The 18,920-nt window shown below is 33.3% G+C and overlaps 1 protein-coding gene across 1 annotated transcript in view; it reads right to left on the bottom strand.

Annotated features, from left to right (window-relative positions):
* LOC126978131 (paired box protein Pax-6-like) overlaps window positions 1–18,920 on the bottom strand; it is an 85,278-nt gene that overhangs the window by 61,827 nt on the left and 4,531 nt on the right. The window contains exon 3 of the mRNA XM_050826873.1: window positions 18,238–18,418. Coding sequence (XP_050682830.1) covers window positions 18,238–18,418 — 181 coding nt within the window. The remainder of the gene's footprint in view (window positions 1–18,237; window positions 18,419–18,920) is intronic.

The raw sequence follows: 18,920 nt of genomic DNA, 5'->3' as shown, positions 1-18,920 counted from the left end.
AATGTCAAGCAGGCTTGCAAATAAACGCGGGAAACGTTACCATACGTCCGAATATACCAATCATAAGTATAATGTCTATTATTAAACATTTTGCATATTTTTGTTTGTTATCAGGTATAAGTTTATACCGAGTTTATTTGTAAGGCTAACAGTGTTTAACAATAATTACAATAAACAAATTCGGGCCATTGATTAATTCTCAGGTAGATTTACTTTTGCATTTCGAAAAAAAAAACTGAAAAGGAAATAATAACAGAATAAACAGAAATAACCTCAATAGTTTCTACATATTCACTATTGCTACAGAATAATGTAAATATTATAATATAGAAATAAATCCTGTGTCCTGATTAAATTATTTAAACTTTCGTGAGACATTGTTAACTTATTTATTAATACGGCTTTACTCACGTTTTATCGGTGTGGGTATCAACTAAACTAATGCACGGATTTTAATTGGGATAGTGATCCCAATTAAAATCCGTGCATTAGTTAATCCTCCATGAAGTGTCATGGAGTGGAATTTAGCCCAACTTGTGAGACAGACTAGTTTTTATTTCTATTTGTTATTCATAATTATTTTTATTTCCAATATTTATTTTGTATGGACACATTTTCTGTGAGATAATTTATTGACGGTTTGACAGTTCTGCTGTGAAACAATTTTATTATAACAACAGGGAGCATTTTTTACGAAATAAATCTTTATGTTATGAAATATTTTCTTCACAAAACAACTTCTTTACAACGTCTGTCGGGTCAGTTAGTATATTATATAAAAAGTGAAAAAGTATGTAGAATTAATATAATGCAACTAACCGTTAAGATCTTTTTTTTAATCATGTGTTTTGTTAATTTAGCGCTGATTTATAAATATTATTTAACGAATACATATGAATACGAAGGAAAACAACTTATTGTACCTATTATTATTGTTATTTTTTTATGAAAATAAGGGACGAGACAAGCAGGACGTTCAGCTGATGGTAATTGATACGCCCAGCCCATCACAATGCAGTGCCGCTCAGGACTCTTGAAAAACACAAATATTCTGAGCGGCACTACAATACTTGCGCTCTTCATCTTGAGACATAAGATGTTAAGTCTTATTTGCCCAGTAATTTCACTAGCTACGGCGCCCTTCAGACAGAAACCTAATAAAGTTTACAGGTTACTGCTTAACGACAGAAATAGGCACCGTTTTACGAATAATCTAGCCAGCATCCTATGCAAATGTCTCCCACTTGCAAATTATGCGTAATTAAAAATGGAATTAAAAACAAATTTCTATCTAGTAATATCGACTTTACCCATAATGTCGACATCTTACAAAGCTTAGCATAGCAACAAGCAAATTAAATTCCCTGCAGCGGCGAATGTTTATCAAAGAAAGCCTAAACACTGATTATGACTGCTGGTTGTATCTCGTTTGATGTTCACTCAAGTGAGGCAGCCCTAAGAATGCCTTGAACTCAACTACCTATAACTTACCAAGCAAATATATAAGATTTGGATATGTAAAGTACGGGCGGAGAGCTGTCTACTCATATATACGATATATGTATACAATTCTCAACGTAATATTATTAATTTATAAAACTTTTGTTTTGGATTATCCAAAAGTTAAAACGTATCCAAGTAACAAATAAAATTAATCTAATTAAAATAAGTTTAAAAATGGCGTAGCTACTTATCGAAATATTTTTTTGAAATTTCTACCCTTAAAAAATTTTGCAAATTATTAATTTTACTAAATTTATTGTTAAATAAATATAATCATAATAAGATGCGCTAACTCAACGATTATTGTTCAATCAAATGTTTTGGAAATAAAGCAGTTTTCTTTTTCAAATATTTCGTTTGTATTATTGATTCGGCCATCTTTTTTTGAGGGTTCTGTACTCGAAGGGTATCCAACAGGAATCCTATTACTAATTTCACTACTGCTGTCGGTCTTTCAGCAGGCTGTATATCATAAGTCGTAATAGTTCACATCTGAAGTTTTGATCTAATGTGTATGACAATTGCCACGATAGCAACAAAAATGGTATACAATTTGTGAAACCACCTTATTCAAGTAAGAGAAATGACATTTATGAATTTCAAAAGTTTTTCTTTTTACGTTTACTACTACTTCGGATCAGGTTGAACTGAACAGAAGAAATGGCAAGAAACTCATGGCCACTTTTTCAAATTAACATTTACAACTTTATGGTTTTACAATACAAATTATTTTAATTACAATATAATATGTAATGTGATGAAACAAGAATAATCAAACGTCAAATACTCAATGACTTACAGCCGTTCCCAATATACTATTTATAGATACAGATAAATTACAACATTCTACTGTCAGTAATTAACTGTCAATAATCTGAAGCTGTCCCAATATACCCGATAAGTCATTCTTATCGCCTTATATTGGGACGGGTGAATTGCAATTTCCATACAAACTTCTATCGCTGGTAAGCTATACGTCGTCCCATTGACAGACAGCGTGTAGGGATAAGGTGAGTTACCGTCGATAAGTTTATTGAGACAGAAAAGTCAACTATAGTTACGATTTGTATCTCAAGTAAGAGAAAGACTAAATATTGGGAACGGCCGTTACACGAGCAAATAAAAAAAAGTAAATAATATATAAATTACTAGTTATAAATACAAGAGCAAAGAGAATGTAAATACTAAGTAATAGAGATATTGAGTACAGGTATAGATGCATCAATCCACACCGTAAATAAAACAAGGCATCCCATGCAAAATTTTTGATTGATTCCTCAAGTAATAATATATCGTATAACAACCCCATTTGATTTTGTAGTGAATTTAGTGAAGTGTGTGCTGATATCGATATTTCATATAGAATATACATTTGTTTAAAAAATACTCTTCTTCAAATTAGCTAGCTTACATTCCGTTACTTTTCTTAAACTTATATTTTATTATAATGTTTCTGCTGTGTAAATTTTTAATTTGACCACAGGATCACAATTATTATTAGATGGCAGTCTTATCCTGTTATCTGTTCATCATCAGCCGGAAGACGTCCACTGCTGGACAAAGGCCTCCTCCAAAGATTTCCACGACGATCGGTCCTGCGCTGCCCCTATCCAACGTATACCGGGCAATCTTGACCAGACCGTCGGTCCATCTTGTGGGGCGCCTACCAACACTGCATCTTCCGGTACGTGGTCGCCATTGGACGACTTTACTGCCCGACGGCCATCAGTCCGTCGAACTATGTGCCCTGCCCACTGCCTCTTCAGTTTCGCAATCATTTGGACTATCTCGGTAGCTTTGGTTCTCCTACGGATCTCCTCATATCTGATTCGATTTCGCAAGAAAACACCGAGCATAGCCCTCTCCATTGCCCTCTGAGTGACCATGAGCTTTCTCATAAGGCCCATAGTTATTATCTGCTATTGTATCTAGATGTAAAAAAAGATAAATAAACAATAAATACTAAGACATCGAGTGATAAGATGGCCGCCATACGACTTAAAGAAAAAGTTTTTTTTTAAATACTTTTGCAGACAAAAGCTTTGATCGGCCATGTTTGCTTTTAACTTGGGGTTTTCAGCGATATGCTTTCCTTTGTTTGGAATCACTTAATATCCTGTGTGTTATCCAGCTTCATCTAAGACGTTTTATTTGCTGATCGATCGTGAATTCATGGGACCGATTCCAGTGATGACTATTTGGCATCTTTTCCAGTAAATACCGTTTAAAGGTATAGGTTTACGAAATTAAATTTTGATTGTTAATGCATCCAATACAGGATAATTTATATTTCTACAGTTCTTCATTACTTTTATAAATATTTGATATTTAAATTCCTTTTGACTTAGAACACGATTCATATATTGAATGCCATTGTAGTTTGTAAAATACTCTATTGATTGAAAAGAGTGGCTGTTGAATCTCATTTATGTTCTTCTCACGAGCTCTCATTTTCCGAACATATGGAAGATTCAGTAATTTAAAAGAAATATTTATTGTTTTGATTCAACAGCGCTTAGTTTAAGCCTAAATAAATAAAGTTTATTTGGATTTGACAATATTCATACATATACATTTGTTTCCGAAGCGGTAGTAGTATCTAGTAAATTAGAAATGACAGAAAAATAATTCTAAAGGAATAAATTTTCAGAAAATAAATGCCTTTTATGCCTTTATTTACAGCAATACGGTTTTCAAATTCTTGAGCATTTCCATTATTTTACGGGTAAACTGACTCTCTGTGAGAGAAAATGATTGTTTCATAAAATTAATTTTATATTCGTATTTCATCACCGCAAAGCTATCATTGATCTCAAAGCAAATAAAATTCAGTTACCGAAACAAGACCCCATAGTAATAAAAGCGTTTAATTCGTTAAAATACCCCAATATGTGCTCGCTTTGATTGTAATCGTGTGTTATCTTATCAAGTGTCTGTTGATGGTATATTGCCTTATAGAGGGATCAGTACGGTTCGCAAAAAAATCAGATATTTTTATTAGACTTTATGAAATAACAAGGGAGTATACGTGCATTATTTTTATGCTCTGAATAACAAATTAATAATAATACAGCTTAATTTCTAAGATAACCATGCAATTTTTTTTTCTATGGAATTCTAGAACCCGACTGGGTGAAAGCCTTCTCCATTTCAATACATTTCTTTCTGCCGCCTGTTAACTCAAGCCAGTTTTTTCCTGCAAGCACCACGAGCTACACTACAAGTAGGTCAAATGGCAAAAAAAGGAACCCTTATAGACTCGTCATGCCTGTTTGCCTGTCCGTTCGTATGTCACAGCCACTTTTTTCCGAAGCTATAAGAACAAACTATACTATTGAAACTTGGTTAGTAGATGTATTCTATAAAGGGCAACAAATTATAAATTTTCGGGGTTTTTTTTCCACTCACTTAGAACTGAAACTCAAACAATTTTTTTCATCAAACCCATACGTACCCATATTTATAGTCCCATATATATGGTCTTTAAAAACGATATTGAGGTTTATAATATATTTTTTTTTTCTAAACTAAACATAGTTTGCGCGAGAGACACTATCAAAGTGGTAAAAATGTGTAACCCTGTAACTTCTAAAATAAACCATGCAAATTTTCACCGAAAATTGGTTTGAACGAGATCTAGTAAATAGTTTTTTTAAATACGTCATAAATCGTTTCAACCAACTACAAAAACTTTTATATTATTAATGTTACTTGCTGCTCCGGAACCCATCATGAGCGAGTCTAACTCGCACAAGGCCGCTTTTATTTGGGTCTTGTTGGACAACTTTTGCCAACAGGACCGTACCATGAATAGCCAATAAGTGATAGTAAAATTGAATGTACGTGCAGTGTTCGTCCGGGACTTTTACATTAAGGAACGTATTTTTAAACCATTAAGGGCGTTTAAAAAAATAAACGTTCATATGGTCCGAACTCTATCTAAGTTGTCAGGATGATACCACTGAGCCAAGAGTTCATCGAAATAATTATAAATTGAAAAATTTTAATACTCAATTAATGTTTAAAAACTAATAAAAAACTGTAATCTATTATATTACGCATACATTATTTCATTAATTAATGTTCGTCTGTTTTAAATTATTATTCTATCCGTACATGCGAAAACTCGCGCGCGCGTTTCAAGTGGGCATAAGCTTGGGGATTAAGTACTAATATACACCATCTCTCCGTTCTCATATACTTGGTATAAATCCTTCTGAGTATAATTAATGTAAAATGTACTATGATGTTATTTATTAATTGTACTAAACTTAATTATACAGGATGATATTTTCAAGAAGGTGTACATGGTCAAATCCACATGGTGTAAATGATCAATTAATCAGATAAGGTTTAATAGGTAGATAAAAACACAAGAAAAAATAAAGAAAAACGTGTGCATCTCGGGACTTCCGCCAGAAGTGATAACTTAAACTAATCTAAGTTGAACCATTTAATGTTTAAATTGTTTATCTTGAGAAAAGCTATGGTTCTTACTTAAATTTTATGTATATTATGATAATGTAACGAATGGTTATTTATTAATAAAATCTTTTATTGATTTTAAAATATTATTGCACGCCTCGAACGCGAAGCGGCAGCTTCTGTTTTATAACCGACCTGTCAACGTCACACGATTTCCTCTCTTTAAACTGCATTATTTTTTCTATTACTCTTACACATTATGAAAAGCACATCAATATAAAGCTGAGACACTAATGAATAATCCTGACATTTTTTTTTATTTGTCGAATACGTATTAATATAAAAAAATTATCGTGGACGTCCATCTGTGGTTTAAAAAAACGGCGTGGTTTGGATATCTCGAGAACGACTTGACGAAACGACTTAATTTATTTTCAAAATTTTCAGAATTAGGCAGAGAAGGTTCCGTCCGAAAATCATTACTGTAGGTCTTCTCGTTTTTTTTAAAAACGCAGGTGATTCGCTTTTTATTTGAAATTTAACTTTAAAAAAAAATATAGCATGAGCGCTCGAGTGCACTTTTGGATTTTCCAATTTATTTATTCTTAATTACAAATCTTGAATATACACTAGAATTTTGTGTGTGTACATTATTAGTATCATCATTTAGTCCTATAAAAGTAACAATTGGTTAGAGTGAGAGAGGATGGGCCTGCCTACCGCTGCCGTATGCATGAGAGAAAGAGAAGCCAGACATGTAAAAATGAACTGTGTCCTTTAGCTCGTTCCGCTTGCAATTCGTTCCTTTCCAATCCCCTTCCATTCCAATGATGCAGATTTATTTTATATCAAAATCGGGACCTAGACTCCTTTGAGTACTTTTCGCTATTTTTCAAAGTTCTGGATTTGGCCATGGACGTACATATAAAAAAATTCACCCTGTATGGACTTTATAACTATTGGTCACCCGGCACCCCGTTAATGTTGGCCTGTCAGCATTTCTTCTCAGTACCGCTTAGTATAAAGTTGACATTTATATAAAACTAGCAGACCCGACAGACGTTGTTCTGTAGATAATAAAAAAATACTGTTTTATAAGAATTTTTCAATAATCTAAACATCAAGAATTTCTTTCGTAAGAAATGCTCCCTGTTTTTATTGTGAAATTGTTTCACAGCGGAACTGTCAAACCGTGCGTCACTAAATTCTCTCATAGAAAATATGTCCATACTAAACAAATATTGAAAATAAAAATAAATATGGGTCCCAAATCGAAATAAAAACTTCCTATCTCTCAAGTTGGACCAAACTGCACTCCATGGAGTAATCCCCATTAAAATCCGTTCATTAGTTTAGGAGTCCAACGCGGACAAACAACGTGTCACGTAATTTATATATATTAAGATGACATCATTGAAGATGTAAATACAATCAAACTTCTTACGTCCAGTTTCTATATCAATCGCAATCCTAAGATTGCTATCGGACATTTTGATTTCAATACCTCTTCTGTTTTTGGTATTTTATTAACCCATCCGTAGACCAATTTGGTGATCTCTTTACAAGCCATCTACATTGTACGGGATCATTTATTAGTGTTTTAATTTTAGTGTAGACATATTGAGGATCGATTGAAGGATGACACAGCATGAATGAATGAATTGAAATGAATGACATTGTAACTAATCTTAAACAGGAAATTGTTTATTGAAACCGGCCGTAAAATAACCCAAACAAAAGATACGTTCATTTGATATTAAATTATAAAATTATAATAATTTTATAAGTCGTCGTGATTTCGTCTCATCCCCTGTGTGAGGGCGGAGCCCTATGGCATTTCTTCTCCCAAGACATTGGGAGAGTCGTTGGGTATTGTCGGAGTCGTCGCTACTTGCTCGGGTCACAACGATATAATATTTTTTTTGTGATTTCATAAGTATTTTGATATACAGGTATATATAATAATGTATACGCCTTGCTTCCCATGAACTATCCCTAAAAATTAAAAAAATAATATTTGAAGAGAGATATTTTAACGACAATATAGTGTTGTTATAATATCTCTCTTGAAATATTATTTTTTTTAAACGGATATTAAAAATATATTAATATGTTTTATTGACTATAATTTGAGCATTGGTTGGTGCACATTTTATAACTTCACATACATATTTGGAGTATCTTTTTTTAACTTAACTTACTCAGGCAAGTGGTAAAATCTGTAACAATTTGAATTTGACAGTTTATCAGCTTCTAAGTATTTTTTTTATTTGATTTACTATCAGGATATATTACTTTAAAAAATAAGCAAGCAGATTTACAATATGTAAAGTGGTGTTTGGCAAAAAAAAATGTACGCACGCAACATACGCACGTAACATATTTGGACTTTGTTATTTATTACATTGTATTACCCAAAATCACTTAAAAATGTTTTTAATACGGATTAAATGGAACTCTCACCGTATGCAAGCATTATCATGGATAGTGTCCTCAAACTTAAACTTTAAATAATGCATTATACACAAGTAAATATCAAAATTATTCGCACTTAAGCGAAGCGTCCTCGAAAGCAATATTTGTACTTTTCAAAACTCATCATGTTTCCGAGCGGGGAAGGGTGTCAATCGAAGCGAGATAAGTATCCGCGACACGTGCTATCGGCCGATATGCAATTTCTGTATTATTTCCCCTCCTCGTATCTGCTATATTTAACGTTTTTTTGCTATCTGTACGCGATTTAGAGTCATTATACTATTACACAATAGAATTTAAGTCGGCAATTTTCAATATTGTTTAGAGCAGGAGTTGTATAGTTTGAACAATAATTTAATATTGATTTTTATTGAAGTTATACTTCTTTAGGCATCGTTATGAAAAAAAAATATGAGAGTGAAGTTTCGAGATGCGCGCGCATCACTGTAACACAAAAGTAACAGGGTGAAGTAATTGGTCCCTAAAATTATCTGACGTTTGCGATATTCGTTATTTTTTTTTGGTTTCTTCGTTCATTATTAGGATCGGCAAAGGGTTCAAACCCATACAGCCGTATTCGTTATTTAATAATTAATTGTCAAATCCATCGTTGCAAGATTTTTACAATATTGTTCTTTCTACAAACATAGAATAGCACGAGGAATAAATAATTTTAAGGATTTTTGCTTTATTACACCAAAGAAGTATAACTTCTTGCGTGTATTATACTTATCTGTTTTGTAGTTGCATGTTTATACATAGATAACAGAATATTTTATAATTTAACAATAACATAAAGAATAAAAATATATAGAAAATATTTAAAAATATTACAATATGTATTATAAATTGAACTAGTTATAACTAAACGATTTATTAACACATTTGAATTTGAATTGAATTGAATTTTGCCAAATTTAATTAAATCTGTTTAGATTTTAATTTTTCTGTGATAATTCTATATCTGTGATAGGCTATAGGGGTCGTCTGCATACAAACACACCATATTCATATAATATCAATATCGCAGGTTCGTAGAACTGGCGAATCGTATTCATGTTTATTCTAGAATCTCGTGATATGGAATGAACCAAGTCTTGTACGTCGGAAATATCGGATATATTGCACTTGTAAATCGATTTAACAGAGAAGGAAGGACTAGAACTCAGTTTTTATATATTTTAAACATAAAAACATTTGCGATATATGCCTTTGACTGTTTTTTTTTATTTTACCATTTAATAAGATAGAGATTCGTCTTTATTTCACATGAAATACTTGATTTTACATAAAAACAACGAAAGCTGAGAATCTTTAGAAAGCGTCTATAAATTGAAAAGGCTGAAAAAAAGTCGAAGAGTAGAATAAAAAAAACACGTGGTAGAAGTGAAGCCTTCAAAAATTTTGACTTTTTTGCTAAAGAAGTTTTCACTTCAATGGTATAAAAATGCAGTTATAATTTGGAGATATTTAAATGCATTAAAAGACATATTTTAAGTTTGCACTCGTATTTTTTTTATGTCAGTAAGGGACGAGACGAGCAGGGCGTTCAGCTGATGGTGATTGCTACGCCCAACCCATTACAATGCAGTGCCGCTCGGGATTCTTGAAAAACACAATGATTCTAGGCGGCACTACAATTGCGCTCGTCACCTTGAGACATAAGATGTTAAGTCTCATTTGCCCAGTAATTTCACTAGCTACGGCGCCCTTCAGACCGAAACACAGTAATGATTACACATTACTGCTTCACGACATAAAAAGCCGCCGTTGTGCCACCCATAATCTAACCGTCATCCTTTGCAAAGGAGCCTCCCACTAGTGTAAGTAGTTGTATAAGAATATATAAAAAAAGGTACTTATTGTTATGGCATTACAATTTTTTTTATTTTAATAATCTTAGAAGATAGTTACATTCGACTGTATGTTTCTTATTTATGTTTTTTACCTCCGAGATTTATGGACCGATTTAAAAAAAACGTTTGTCTACTCCCAGATGGACCCTTTAAAAAAATTTATCTCAGCTCAAGTAGTAATTGTCAACAACTTCAATAGTTGCAAAGAAATCTCATTTACCACTTATAATTACCGTGTAATTGTTAAAGCAGGCAAAAAAGGCAGCGTACAGGAAGCTCCGTAAAACCTTCTCACTCCAAATACCACAGTGTCTGAAGACGAAGGTTTTCAACCAGTGTGTGTTGCTAGTGATGACTTAAGGTACGCAGACGTGGTTGCTAACTTTGGCCTTATGAGAAAGCTCATGGTCGCTCAGAGGGAAATGCTCGGAGTTTCCCTGCGAGATCGAATCAGAAATGAGGAGATCCATAGCAGAACCAAAGTTACCGAAACAGTCCAAACGATTGCGAAACTGAAGTGGCAGTGGGCAGGGCACATAGTGCAACGGACAGATGGCCGTTGGGGCAGTAAAGTCCTCGAATGGCGACCCCGTACAGGAAGACGCAGTGTTGGTAGGCCCCACAAGATGGACCGACGATCTGGTCAAGATCACCGGAATACGTTGGATGAGGGCAGCGCAGGACCGATCTTCGAGGAAATCTCTGGGGGAGCCTTTGTCCAGCAGTGGACGTCGGTGCCAGGGTTGATTTTTTGTAAAACTTTTTTGTCTGCAGAACATCCATAATAAGTCAATAAAAACCAATAAATGTATTTGAAATAAATCTAGATTTATTTAATATCATGATCGATCACTATAGACATGGATACGGCAATTTTGCCATTGATAACGCGTTATTTGTTCGTCCTTACTATAACGTGATGGCACGTGCCATACCTCTTGGTGTATTGAGCTTCTAACTTGTAATTAACAATAATAAGGGGTGTAATATTATGTTATATAAGATATCGTTGTTGAACTGCGTTATATTATTAATTAAAAATACGGTTTTAACAATAAAACTTAAGTGATATATAATCCAAAAAAAAATGAAATTACACAATTCAGATTATCTATAGGTACTAATATTATAAAGAGGTAAAGTTTGTTAGGGGATAATCTCTGGATTTACTGAACCGATTTGAAAATTAAATCCCATAGAAAACCATATTACTTTTGAATGTCATAAAAATGGCTTTAAATTAACCCGAAATATGAAAATACTTTTTTCGTGGTAGTCTTATTTGCAAATACAGAGGTCAAACGAAAACATTCATTACGAACGCTTTCTTAAGGCGGGGGACCGAGCGAACGGCCTTGAGGATTCGAGCGGAGCTAAGTTACCTCTACCGTACAAGATCGCCATAGATTTAATTCAGAATTAGAAGCATTTTTAAATTTTGCAAGCAATACAATTTTCTTTACAAAATTTTGTCATGTTACAATTAATAAATATTCGTACAATTTTTATCTTGAATTGAATGAGTAACCGTTGTTTTTAAAATTTAAATTTTAGGCATTTTTTTGCCACAAGTAATAAAAATACTATATTTTTTATTTTTTGGGACTATATTTATGGCGACCTATATAGCCGAGTGGTTAGCGACCCTACCTACTTTGCTAGTGGTCCCGGGTTCGAATCCCCGGTAGGTGCAAGCATTTATACGCTCTTAAACTATATTATAATATCGTGCATCTATAATAAATTAAACAATACCTAATATACTATACTTATACCTATATGTTTGCTTCCGAGACATGGATGTATATATGTATTTCTGTATGTTTAAATAAGTATATTGCATTAAATATATCGTTGTCTTGCAACCCATATATAGCACATAGGATGTGCCTAATTTGGGGCAAGATAATTTTTGTAGATGTCAATATATTATTATTATACTTATAAAAAAGCGCGCACTCTGTAAGGCAGCGGTGATCACACAACTTTAGACATTACAGTCTTATTCTGATTTAAAAAAAAAACAAAACAGCGATGAATTACTAAATAAATATCTGCTGTTGACGTATCAACGAAAGAGTTACACGGACAATTGTAACAAATATGTATTTACTTTACCAATGACGCTCAACTTTAATATAAGCCTTAAAATCCCACGAATTGCGGTATTAATTTCCCTCCAACGCTTTTCACTACAACTTAACTTTATGATTTGTCTACATTCAAAACTCAACCCTAACTCAATACATTAAGCATTATTTTAAGACAAGTTTAACAACTAAACGTTATAAGAAAATGCTGTTTAGAATTAAACTTTATCATTATACATATAAAGTGTAAAATGCATTGCGGAAGTTATAGGGGAGGTTGGGGATATTTGGAGCACATTCGCGTCGCGTGCGAGCCACGTGTTCCTTCGATAATCTTCTTTGGCTGTCTTTGTTACAATTTGTTGGAGCTATCCCCCGTGAGATCGCCGTACCAGATATGACGTAATGATATTTTAAATCAGTGCCGAGCTATTCATCGGAGCAATCTGCTTCATATCGATGTTTGTGTATCGCATTCGCTGATTGTAAAATCACAGTTTGTGATAATTTAAACGGCCTTCAAACAAGACGAGGTTAATTTTTTAACTATTTATTAATAAATAATAAATTAATAAATGAAGTTAATTTTAAAGAACGTTTCGAGATCTTTTGGATGGATTTAATAGTTATTGTTTATAAAAATACTATAATACGAACCATCAAGGATTATAAGAACTTCCCATCGCCTATAGTCTCTTAAAATACAAGAAACATTATAGGAGCGTTGTGTATGCTTAAAGTGTTTGAGAAAGGTTTTTTAAGGCACCTATATGATATAGGTGCCTTAATAAAATCTGCCTGGAAACAGCTTGAAAGGATAGATTGAATAATTGGTACCAATACTGCATACAATAAATTTTGATACTTTTATGTAAATCGGGGTGATCATTTTCAGTGAAAATAACATTAAAAGTCCCATAAGAATATTAAATAGCAACTGACAGCTATTTCGCTATATTATGTTTTGACATAGAAAGGATTTAAAAGAGTTTTTAGTTTAATTAGTGTAATTTGTAAAGTTAAATCCATTCAAAACCACAGTATAGCATATGAGTAAGCTATACTATGAAAGTTTATCTTATAACTAGAATTGCTTACTTAATTTCATTTCATTTCATTTGTTTATTATTAATTATAATTATATACATTGTTCTTCATGCCTAATACACATTTACAGTGTCATTCTCAAAAACAAAAAGGCATCTTTAATCTATTAAATTCCTCTGGATGGCTCACCCTGTGTGGAACCAACCAGTGATTACCGTCTGATATGTAATTTTTTTTAATGTTAATAATGGATGAAATTATAACTGAAACTGACATTTAAAACTATATTTATCTGACTTTAAAGTATACCAATCTTCGAATAAGAAACTTTATAAAATTAAATAGTTATAGATAAAGCAAATAGTTAAAAATAAATATACATTAATACATACAATTAAATATATATATTAAGTTTGAATTCATAATTTTCTTGGTTCTATCATAGCTTTTGCAAAAGCCACTCTCGACTGTAGATTTTACTTTGTAAGAAGAGAGGTTCGCAATTTTTATTTTATTATTTACTTGGTTTTATATTGAAGGTCCTAGATAGTTTGCATGATTTTGACACATAACATGATTGAACTTCGGAAAACAGTAAATATTATTGAATCTGTGAGAATGGGTGGGATCACTACTAATCTTCAAGTAAGCCCCACACCTGTCAATTGACAACTATATAATAAAATAACTATAATCATGGTACTCTTATACAACGCGTAGTCACAACCAGATTCGTAACTCTTTATTAAGCCTATCGCAAAAAAATTGCTTTTGACTTACATTGCATATTAAATTTAATCTAACCATCTATTTAAAATAAGTATGTTAGTACTATATTGTGATTCCATTTTATTTCTAATCGATCGATCACGGAAACCAAACGTTATAATTGAAAGCAAAAATTGTGTCAAAGTGACAAGAAAATATAGCGATACAATAAAATAAAGTTGTCATCCCCAGTAACAGTGCCGGGAGCGTGCTAAATGCATTAATTTAGCCTGGATTTAGTGGCCCGGAAGTGATTTGCAACGGGAACGCATGTTCAACACGCTATGACCCCATGACAACCCTGACTACAATTGACCCTCACCGCATATTATTGTTAATTAAAACTGTACTGTAACATTATGGGTATTCATCACACATTTGAGTGGCAAGCGAATCGTTTAGGGCTGTGTATTTAGCAAGCTTGAGTGGTTCCGCTTTTTAGTTAAGGGTCGTTTAAACTTTTACTGTTTCTTGTTTGCTTAGAGCTAAACTAAGTATTTTGATGAAATGTTTCAATACACATGTTTAAGATAAGTGTTTTATCTTCGTTAACCATAATATTATGAAATTGGTGTTATAATATTATATTAGTTTTTATTATGTTTAGAAAGTAAATAAATACTATGTGATCAATTTAAAGGGCAATAATTTTGAGATAGTAATATTGGAAATGGTCAATCTATGCGTACGCTCAGATTGAGGAATGAACAAACAATATGATAATGACGATGTGGAAGTAATTTTATTACAACTGAAAATTTTATTGCTGTTAATTATGAACTTATAATAAACCGGCTATATGTTTGTTATAGCTGTATCTTAGATCAAAAGTGTTTGCCGGCTGATACAACCTGAATCTATTCAGTAAAATAGTTTAAATGGATGTTAAAAGGCTAGCAACACTCAGGTGATCCTCTGTTATCAGTTATTATAAGGAGATACGGTCGTTTGTGCTTATATTACAAAAAAATAAGTAGGACGTAAACAATGTTAAATAGAAATATTTTTTTTTCTTATATTTAATTATAATTTCATACAATCAAAACAATATTATGTATATGATAAACAATGTAATGTATATAATAAACAATCTTCCTTTTCCGTCAAGGAGAGCAAATATTCCGTAACAATATTAAATTATTGAGAACACAGTTGACGTCATGCCCATCGATTCTGATTTAAGATGTTAATATATTCAAAATTAAAGCACCCTTAACTTACGTAAACACAACCCTATACGAAGATATACCTGAGCTACCTACATCCCCCACCCTTGATAACTTAAAGACTCTATCCCCAACACAGGAATTTTTACGACAACAAAAGCGTTCATATTTTCTTTATCCGTGTCAAAATCGCCCCGACTTTCCCCTTTCAGGGAAAAAATACTTCTAACTCTTTCCCACTTACAGTAAGCGGCATATAGACGTTTCTAAGATTACGGGGTTTTATGTTTTTCACGATTTTCTTCCCGTACTTATCTTCACCATCAAAAGCGGCGTCGCGGGTATTTATTAATTAATTTATGTTAAGTATTCTGAAGAATTCCGTTGAAGGGTTGAGGAGTTCACTCGCGCCATGAATACGTCTTAATGACAGTATTTTCGTGGATATTTTTTCGCGTCGCTACTTTTTAGGTGCTCGTAAAAGAGTTACTTTAGTGTTTATGCAAAGTTATGCGATTTTTTTCGTGTTCTTGTTAAACTGAAGTTTAATGTCAATGAAATTGTTTTATCATACAAAAAAAAAAGAAAAGCTTTGTGCGATGACAAGAAAGTACCTTTTTTCAACAAAACTAGATTTTGAAGAATATAACAATATTTATATTGTAGTTGTAAGTATCGATGTTTTGAGATTTTTAATACTAGTGCTTAATTACTCGAATGAAATCTTTCAATTAAATAAGTTTTTTCTCTAAACAAAACTTTGCCAAATAAATAAAAGAGTTATTATGTTAATCCTCAGATCATCATTCGATCACTCACTGGGCCAATCTTAAGCATCCCTGAAAACTTAATCAAAATCTGTTCAGCCTTTTTGATGAGCAGTCTAGCAGTGACTAGATGAGCAAGACGTTCAGCTGATGATAAAATGCAGTGTTGCTCCGAATTATAAAAAATACAAAATTGTTCTTGACACTTCGAGACATAACTGTTAAATAATATATAAATTAATATATAAGGATAAGTTAACCACAATTTATAATAGTTTTAGCTTTGTTTAAGGATTGATGTCCGCTGCGCTCCAACTAGATACCGCAGGGGTAGTCGCAAAGTGCAGCAACTAATACTACGCCCAAGTGGGCGTACTTGGGCGCCAGTCTCGAACAATGTGTGACGTTGACGTGCCACATGTTCTGTTAAACTTTGCTTATAATAGAAACTAAAATACCGGGTTGCGTAGTGAAACTTTGTGAAAAATAATACTATAAGAAATAAGAAAGACACTGGGATCACATATCATCAGTAGATATTTTGTATATTATTAATTTCAATGTAAAATTCCACGAAGCATATGTTACAAAATTTGAAAGATGCCATTGAGTGTCAAGATGTCACGCACACAAGCATTTAATATTTGCCAGCATAAATAAGCTACTGTTATTAGGTAGCGGTATCTAGTTGGAGCGCAGCGGAGACAATCCTTAATGTAAGGGTTTTAGCTTTTAAGTTCTATGGGGACAGTTACGTAATTGTTACTAATCAGAAGATAAACTGACAAGATTAAATTCAATATAAAATTAAAAACATAACACTAAAACTCTAACACGTGATACATAAGCAAATTGGAAACTTTAAGAGTTTATTAACTTTTTTATGTACTGTAAGTGTTCCAGAAAGAAATTTTAGCCATTGATTTATTGACGGAATTTAAGGCTATACAAAAGAGTCGACTTATGTACGGAAGAGACATCCGTCGAAGGGGAAGTATTAAAAAAAGGGAAAGATGCAGAAAAAAGTTATATCGTCATATTGTTTTGCCACGTAGGGAGGGGGTGGTTCAGGGGCTGTAGTGTTGGGGCAGATAAGGCGTTATGACATCCCTATGTATACATAACTCTAAGTGATGTGACTCGGCTATCGATAGTGAAAACATTTTGTGAGAATACGGTATTCGAGTAAGGATTCGGAATAGTGGAAATACTTTGTAAAATACAAGTATTTGTGCAAATGCAGAATCTTAAACCTTATTCTTGGGCGTATTGTACTATATTTTGCATAAAAATCTCTTTCCACAATTGTTCCGGGGTTTTTGAAGTTATACTATTCTTTAGGCGCGCTTAAAAAATTTTGTGAGTGTAATTTAGGTTGAAGTTGGTTCCTAAAATTTTCTGACGTTTGCGTCATTCGTTATTTTTTTTTTGTTTCTTCGTTCATTATTAGGACAGGCAAAGGTTTCAAGCTCGTACAGCCGTATTCCGTATTTAATACTTTATCGTCAAAGCGTTCTTTGCAAGATTTTTACAAAATTGTTCTTTCTATAAACGTAGAATAGCACGAGGAATAAATCATTTTAATAATTTTTGCTTCGGTAGGCCAAAGAAGTATAACTTCTTGCGTGCATACATTAGTACAAACACTCAAGACTCATCAAAACCTATATTACCCAATGGTTACTTGCTCTGCCCACTCGACGGGTTCGAATCCCGGTACGTGCAAACATTTATATGATCGTTATGTTATGTTAATTTACTACGTGTCGTGCGGAAGAAGAAGCGTTAAGAAGCAAATCAAACAGCTCTTCGGTACACTCTCGGCGATGAATGCGGTAGAAGACACACAATGAAGTGATGTCGAAGAACGGTGATACAAATGGGGCTTTTTAGTGGTAAAAGCGCAAACTTGACTCTTCTTAATTTAAGTATAACAAGTACCGGAAGACGTAGTGTTGGTAGGCCCGCCACAAGATGGACCGACGATCTGGTCAAGATCGCCGGAATACGTTGGATGAGGGCGGCGCAGAAGCGATCGTCGTGGAAATCTTTGGGGGAGGACTTTTTCCAGCATTGGACGTCTTCCAGCTGATGATGATGCTGAAATACTTAAGGGATAATAGAATTAAGTATTACTCACACTTGGTATATTATCCGAGGTACAGACTCCTTCGCTGAGCAGGCGATCCCTGATTTCCCAGGCGAAAATCGAGGGGCACTCGCGTTTGTACTGCGCTATTTTGCTGACCACCTCTGCTGTGGCAACCCTGGGCTTTGAGCCCCCGATAGCACGTGGTCGAATTGATCCCGTTTCGTAATATCTGGGAAGAGAAAAAAGGTTTTATAACGAATACAATGGCGTTCTATACATATAGACATATAACGTCGTATAAAAACTAAGCCGGAATATGGAACATGCCACAAATTACAGCATAATAAGAATCGACTGCTATATTAATACATTGATGCATTTACTCCAGTTGTTTAAAATATTCTTGGTCAATAAGCAGCAATCTAAAACATGACTCGGACAGTGATCACTACACAGACACTATAACACATTACTTCAACAGAAGCCACAGTATGAAAATTAGAATATAGTCTTTAAGCACACTAAGCATGGTACGCTGTGTTTTTCCTAAAAAATAAGAAAGTTTTGTATTTCTTTTATATGAAAATAAGGGAAGAGAATTGATACGCCCAGCCATTACAACGCAGTGCCGCTCAGGATTATGAAAAAAAAAAAAAAAAACCCGAGTGGCACTGCAATTGCGCTCGTCATCTTGAAACATAAGATGTTAAGTCTCATTTGCCCAATAATTT

This window comes from Leptidea sinapis, chromosome 47 (genome assembly GCF_905404315.1).
Source record: "Leptidea sinapis chromosome 47, ilLepSina1.1, whole genome shotgun sequence".
NCBI lineage: Eukaryota > Metazoa > Arthropoda > Insecta > Lepidoptera > Pieridae > Leptidea > Leptidea sinapis.
The sequence above is the reverse complement of the archived record's forward strand: the minus strand, read 5'-3'. Positions and strand labels throughout refer to the sequence as shown.